The sequence below is a fragment of the Pipistrellus kuhlii genome, unplaced genomic scaffold, assembly GCF_014108245.1.
Source record: "Pipistrellus kuhlii isolate mPipKuh1 unplaced genomic scaffold, mPipKuh1.p scaffold_m20_p_14, whole genome shotgun sequence".
NCBI classification, from domain to species: Eukaryota; Metazoa; Chordata; class Mammalia; order Chiroptera; family Vespertilionidae; genus Pipistrellus; species Pipistrellus kuhlii.
In genome coordinates, this window is record NW_023425449.1 from 42764606 (window position 1) to 42771186 (window position 6581).

The window sequence follows — 6581 nt, forward strand, 5'->3', positions numbered from 1 at the left end:
GAGTCGGACTGGCGCGGGGCTGCTTGGTGATGCTGCAATGTCGTTTGAAATCGCAGTTGCCAAAATTAAACTGGCACTTGGCTAAAATCGCACTTTGCATCCCACATTGTGACAGAAAGTGCCCACTGCTCAGGCGGCCTCAGGACAGAGCGCTGCTCACAGAGGGACCGCGGCCAAGGCCGCACAGAGAAGTCCCTGCCCACGCTCCACGCCCCACCGTCTGCCTCCCAGCCTCCGCTGTTTGAAGCAGGCCTGGAGGAGGCACGCGGGGGCTGGGCAAAGAAAAGGAGGGCTCTGCTTTGTCCCCGCCAGAGTGGCTTTCTCCCTCGCTCCCACCTCCCTCGGGATCAAGGCCAGCTCCTTGCGAGCTGCAGGAACCCTCCTGAGTGGCCAGAGGAGGACGTTAAAGGCAGCGGGCAGGCACTGCTGCCAGGCCGAGACCACTGCCTCTGTTCCGGCTTCCTCACCGCACAGCCCAGTCCAGTGCGGCTAACGGGTTAAACACGTTCCTTGGGAACAAGGCAGGGAAAGATTCCTGGGCCGCGCAGGTGCAGAATTACAGCTGCCACAGCTCACCACACCACAGTTCCCGGCTCTCAGGGGGAGCAACGCTCGGCTTTCCTTATTTTGCCATGTTAAGAAAAAAAGAAATGAAATAAATGTTCTCCCTTAGCATGGGACCGAGCACACAGGGGGTGCTCTCAGCAAGTATTTCTGGAATGGTCAGCACAGTTCTGTAAGGTCTCATCAGAGTTCCCGCCCACCTGCACCTCCGGCCGGATACTGAAGTGTGTGGTCCACAGACGGCCAGGTCAGGGCCAGGCCATGGGCATAACGGCTAACGGGCTGTGTCTCCACAGCACAAATCCACACAGCTCAGAACTCCACACGCAATGGACGCGTTCAGCCAGTAATTGTGAAAAACGCAAACAAGAGAGAATGTATCTTTTCTTATCCAACAGAGAGAAAAGCCAGCGGGTGCAAGACACACAGCGGAATAGTTTGTTCCCTCTTTTTTTATTGAGGCACGACACAGTACAACAGAGGTCAAGTCCAGCTAGGTGGAGGTGTTCAAGCTACACCTGCGAAACAAACAAACCTGGAAAAGCCCGAGTGCAAGGGCATGAACAAAAAAGGAGGCAGCAAAGGCCTTTTAAACGCCTCAGCAGCCACATCTGCATGCAGCAGAGAGAAAGACACAACATAATGTTTCCAGTGAGAAGCACACACGGCCAGTCCTGGAGGAGCCGGGGTATGCCTTTAACAGGCTCTGCCCCACCGCTCCTCCGCACCACGTGCCCCCTGGTGCACTTATCCCATCAGCCTCTGTGAGACCCGGGGGATTAGCATGCATCACGCTGCTCAGGCCGGAAACGCTGGGTAGTCTGTGCCATTATCCTCCTCTCCTCCCAGCCGACTGCAGAAAGGGCCTCAGCTGCAGGCGGCTGCCTCCTGAGCCAGAACGGCCGTCTGCTCCCGGCAGACAGCTGGCCGTGAACTCGGGGCTCCCGGTGGTCTCTGTACACCCACCTTCCTGCTGCAGGAAGCAGAGAATTCACCTTCCTTCTTGGATATAAAGCTGATCATCTGATTTGTCACACGCTTTGTTCAGAAATACAAAATCCAATATCCCCTTCCCCCCCCAAAAAAAGAATATTATTTTTCAACACCTTCATTGTCAACGTATTAGCAAACAGCTTCACGTTAATATTTAGCAGAGTGGCTTGGGAAATTAATTCTAAACACAAAGTGTAACACAGCCCCCCAAATACTAAGAATTCCCCAAACACTGAGGCAAAAAAAAAAAAAAGAAAAAAAGAAAAAATATCGAATCCCTCTTAGACCAATAGGTTTACAAAGTAAATGAGGCACTGCACAAACCTATCGGCAAGTGTTGGTGTACACGGTTTCCATTTAATGTTTGGGAAAAAATTTAAAAACTGCTAATACATGTCATGATTTAAAAAAAAAACATTAAGAAAGAAAAAGTAAAAACAACAAACCTTTCGTCTTTCAACAGAACTTATCTGGAATTGTACCTTTTTCCTCTTTATTATACCTGACGAACTTTAAGGTGATGCGGGCAACCCCAGCTCAGCTGGGATTGCAAGCTGCCCCCCCTCCTGCCACAGCATCAGTTCTTTAGAAGGCTCCGATCTCCATCCCCCACGGTCTGTAGGGCTTGCCCAGGTTTGCCGCCTGCGTGGGAGCCGAGGGGCTCAGCGCGCCGGGGGAGAGCAGGTGGAAGGAGCCGAAAGAGAAGGGGAAGGCGGCGGAGAGGGAGGCCACGGAGGAGAGCAGGGGCGGCGACAGTTTGGAGGCGGAGGTGACCACGGGGAGCACCGCTCCGAGGCCGCCGCCAGGGGGCGCTCGCAGGGCGGGCGCCTCGGGGTGCGCCGCGGCCAGGCGGCCCTGGGGGTGCGGGTCCGTGGGCGAGGCGGCCGCCGAGCCGCCGGTCCCGTGGCCGCTCTGGGGCGGCGGCAGCAGCAGCGGGGGCGCCCCGTGCGCGGGGTGTCCGAAGGCGCTCGCCCAGGGCAGGTGCGCGAGGCCCGCGTGCGCGCCGCTCGCCGCTTCCCGCTGGGAGGCGTAGTTGTTCAGGTGCGACACCAGCCGCACTCGCAGCGGGTCCGAGGCGTCCAGCCCTTCGATGATGCTCAGGTAGCGGGCGACCTCCGCCAGGCACTCCCGGAACCCCAAACTCCGGTAGTCCATGGCCAGGGCGTGCGCGTCGAAGTAGCCTGGGGCAGGGAACAAAAGACAACCCTCTAAAACGGCCCTGCCTCCTCAAAACCCCTCAGTGGATAGAGCGTCGGCCTGGGGACTGAAGGGTCCCGGGTTCAATTCCGGTCAAGGGCGTGTTTGGTTGCGGGCACATCCCCATGGGCGTGCAGGAGGCAGTTGACCGATGTTTCTAACTCTCTATCCCTCTCCCTTCCTCTCTGTAAAAGATCAATAAAATGTATTTTAAAATAAATAAAATAAATAAAACGGCCCGCCTTCCTCCGATCTCAGGGGCAGCCCTTCCCAGCAGAGACCTGCGTCCTGAACAGACGGCATTCACAGGCTCTTCCGAAAGTCCAAATACTGTGGGGTCACCCCAAATCTCTGCCTTAACCAACAGGAGACGAACGTGTTCGCTAATGCGAGTTCAAAGCCCAACGAGAAGCCGCCGAGCAGAAATTAGAATCGTACCCTACCAGGCAGATGAAACTAAGCTCGTTCATTCCTTTAATGTTTGCCCCCAACAACAACAAAACATACATCAAGGGCAGGGAAGCCGCAGCGCGGGGAAATGCATTAGACACGCAGATGTAAGCCATCAGGCAGCGCTCGGGCACTGGGTCCCCCTGGAGAGACAGGCAGACCCGGCCGGCCCCCGCCTTCCCTGAGGTTCGCTCTGCTTAGCCACAACAGGTTTCTTTCCTCAAGTCCTGTGGCAGCTTTTTTTTTCTTTTTTTTTGAAATTCTGTACATAAAATTAACACCATATACTTTTTAAAAAGCTCTCTCCTCAACATGGCAATACACACATGTGGGGAAAGCTACCTGATCTTCAGGACTGCCACCATTTTAGGGCATTTCGCACCTAATAGGTATTTCCCATAAGAAGGAGCTAATGTGTGTGTGTGTGGGGGGGGGGGGGGTTGGGCGATGAATTCCATGGAGAAAAACCTCTGTGCGTTTCAAAACATACAGGCAACTGCACGCACCTCGCAGCCCCCACCCCCACCCCCCAAAGCACCCAGGAAAAACAAGGCAGCGGCTGCACAGACCCGGCCTGCACAGAGGCTCGCTCTGCCCCCACCCAGCCCAGCCCGGGCAGGGGCGGGCACACGCACCTTTCCCGCCCGCGGTGTGCAGCATCTTCAGGTGGTCCACCGTCATCTGCAAGATCTCGGCTTTTTCCAGCTTCGCAGAGCCCTGGGGGAGGGAACAGCGAAAGATTGACTGGCACCACGTGCCCGCGGGGAACAACTTAAAATGCACATGCATATCTGTGCTGGGTGCATCCTGACAGCACAGACTAAGGCACAACGAGCTGTCTTCCCGAAAACGTGTTGGATCTGTGTGAATTCTCCTGGGCACAACAAGCAACACGGCTATTTTCCAAGGCACGGAGGGGTCGGAGTGCATGGCCGGGAAGGCAGCGGGGGTGGGTGGCTCCCCTGGGCAGCTCTGCCTACTTTCTCCATTACCTGCTTCTCAAAGGCGCTGGGCACCAGCCTCCTCAGCTCGGACAAACTGTTATTGATCCGGTCCCGCCGGCGTTTCTCGATGATCTGCAGAAAGCAGGCAAAACAAAGGAGGACATTTCCATGACGGCTGGAAATCCCAAAGTGAAGAAAGGTGGTTCTTCCCGTTAATTTTTTTTTTTTTTAAGAGCACTGTAAAAAAGACTCACGCCTCTCCGTCTTTTCCTGGCCAGGATCTGCGAAGACGTAGCCGGGGACATGCAGCCTAGGGCCGAACTCAAGTTTCTGGACGATCGTAAAAAACAAACAGGAATCGCCGTTAGGAGGGGGGGGAGGTCTGAAGGGTCGCCTCCCACGCTCTCTCTACCCGCACTCAGATCGTCCTTGCAACTCGGGCCTGACAGCGCCCGGGGCCCCGCGCAGAGGGCTGCTGCGGGAAGGCAGGGCTCCGGGGCCCGGCCCGCGCCCGCTGTCACCGCGGCCGGCCCGCCCCGCCTCCGCTCCGCCGGCGACTCACCCGCTCTCATCCGCGCTCTCCTTCTCCACCTCCACCGGCTCGTCCAGCTCGCTGTCCGAGGAGCTGTACTCGGGGTGCGCTCGCTTCATGCTGGCGGCGCGGGGCTCCGGGGCGCGGGGCGCGGCGGGCGGGGAGGCGTTCACAGCGGCGGCGGCGTCTCTCCGCGGCCGCCGGCGGCTCGGGCTCCGCGCACACTGCTCCGCTCGCGCGCCGCCTCCCGTTAAAACTCAGCCATCCCGTTCCCACGCTGCGCCCCCGCCCGGGGCCCTGGGGAGGCCGGGGCGTGCGGGGGGCGGGCGCGGGGGCGGCGCGGGGGCGGGACGGCGGCTCCCGGGCAACCGCCTCGCCTCCGCCAATCCGGCGGCTCGCCCCGCTGATTGACAGCTGCTCGGGGGCGGGAGCGGACCGGGCTAGGGGCCAGGGCGAACCCCGCGACCGCCCCCGTGCCCGCCCCCGCTTGGCGGCGCTGCGCCGGCCAGCTCCTCGGGGGCTCTGCCGGCCGCCGCCGTTGGGGAGGAGGCCGGGCGGGAGCACAGCGCGCGGGCGGCCGCGGCCCGCCCCGCCCCGCAGCCCCGATGGCCTGGCCGCGCGCCAGGGGCCGCGCCTGCAGCGCCGCCGCCGGGCCGCACGCGCCGCGGGCCGTGGGAAAGCGCCGGCGCCGCGGCCGCCAGCCAATCCGGCGGCGGTGGCGGCGGCGCTGGCGGCGGCGGCGGCGCGGCGGCGCTGGCGGCCGCATGAATGGAGAAGAATAGGCGGGCGGGGCGCGGGGCCGCGCGAGGGCGCGCCGGGGGGCTGGGCGGCCGGGCCCCGTGTGAACCTGTAATCGGAACCCGGGCGCCGCGCTGCCTCGGAAGCCGGCGGCGAGGGCTCCGGAGCGCGCTGGCTGGCCGGCGGGGCCGGGGCCGGGGCATCTGGCCGGGGGAGCGTGCTGGGCGCCGTGCACAGGGGCCACCAGCCGTGGGGCCGGGAGCGTGGCGTGGCAGGACGTGGGTCGGCGGATGCTCTTTTCGGTTTCGGGGGCCATGTCCCCGCTTGCAGCCGGCCTCGCTTCCGCAGGGCCTCCCCAGCCTCCGGGATGGGAGGAACGGACCAGGGCAATCGGGAAAGGAAATAAATGGAAAATAAAAGGAAAATAAATGGAAATAAAAAGGAAATAAATAAATAAAAGGAAAATAAATGGAAAATAAAAAGGAAATAAAAGGAAGGAAATAAATAAATAAATAAATAAATGAGGAGAAAAAAAAGACAGTGTAGATCTCGGACTGAGTCCCGATTCAAGGATTTGGAGAAGTGGAGCCCTTGTTTTGCGGGCTAACGAGTGGGGGCAAAGGGATATTCATTATGGTTCTGTGTTTGTTTTCTTTTTTCAGGCGTTGAGGGTCAGATGCTCTCAGAGGGCGCCCCGGCCTTGCCTTCGGGGCCGCCTCTGCGGATTGCACGTCTCTGGTCCGGAGACTCAGACACAGGCACCGGGCACGTCCAGCCGCAGCGGTGGCGTGGCCAGTGCTGAATGCTAAGTGAAGTCCCTGTCCCCAGAAAGACAGATTGAAAAGGAAAAAAAAAAAAAAAAGACAGTGTAGATCTCGGACTGAGTCCCGATTCAAGGATTTGGAGAAGCAGCCAGATGGTTGGTTTGGGTCCGGAATCCAGGCTTCTCTGTCCCCTACCGAGTGGCAGAGCCGTGTTTTCCTCCCGGGGCCGCTCTTGCGGCTGCTGACCTTGCCATCTGTCGGGAAGGAAGACTTGAAACATATTGTTGAGGATGATACGGATTTCTCACCTCTGCAAATAGCGTCTCCGCTTCTGAACCTCCTGAATTATTGATCTTACTGCGGCACGCTGGGTGGCCTGAGCCTAGGGCTCTGTTCCCT

At 59.4% G+C, this 6581-nt stretch overlaps 1 protein-coding gene across 2 annotated transcripts; it reads right to left on the minus strand.

Moving 5' to 3' along the window:
* Positions 1–1847: 1847 nt before the first annotated feature.
* Positions 1848–5216, minus strand: HEY1 (hes related family bHLH transcription factor with YRPW motif 1). 2 transcript variants are annotated; one of them, XM_045581538.1, is made up of 5 exons: positions 4711–5216; positions 4403–4509; positions 4197–4280; positions 3840–3921; positions 1848–2738 (listed from the first exon to the last, which is right to left on the minus strand). In XM_045581538.1, the coding sequence occupies exons 1-5, from the start codon at positions 4718–4720 to the stop codon at positions 2143–2145; spliced, it is 879 nt and encodes a 292-aa protein (XP_045437494.1). In that variant the 5' UTR covers positions 4721–5216; the 3' UTR covers positions 1848–2142. The 2 variants fall into 2 exon arrangements, with proteins under 2 accessions (XP_045437494.1, XP_036293184.1); XM_036437291.2 differs by having other exon boundaries at positions 4403–4478; positions 4711–5215.
* Positions 5217–6581: the final 1365 nt, after the last annotated feature.

Bases quoted from the DNA above. Each gene is read 5' to 3' on its own strand.
- HEY1 (XM_036437291.2), bottom strand. From the start codon at position 4,799: ATGAAGCGAGCGCACCCCGAGTACAGCTCCTCGGACAGCGAGCTGGAC. The intron at 4,479-4,710 runs GTGAGTCGCCGG...ACGATCGTCCAG, and splicing joins GAGAGCGCGGATGAGAGCGG to AAACTTGAGTTCGGCCCTAG. The intron at 2,739-3,839 runs GTGCGTGTGCCC...TCCCTGCCCCAG, and splicing joins GCACACCGCGGGCGGGAAAG to GCTACTTCGACGCGCACGCC.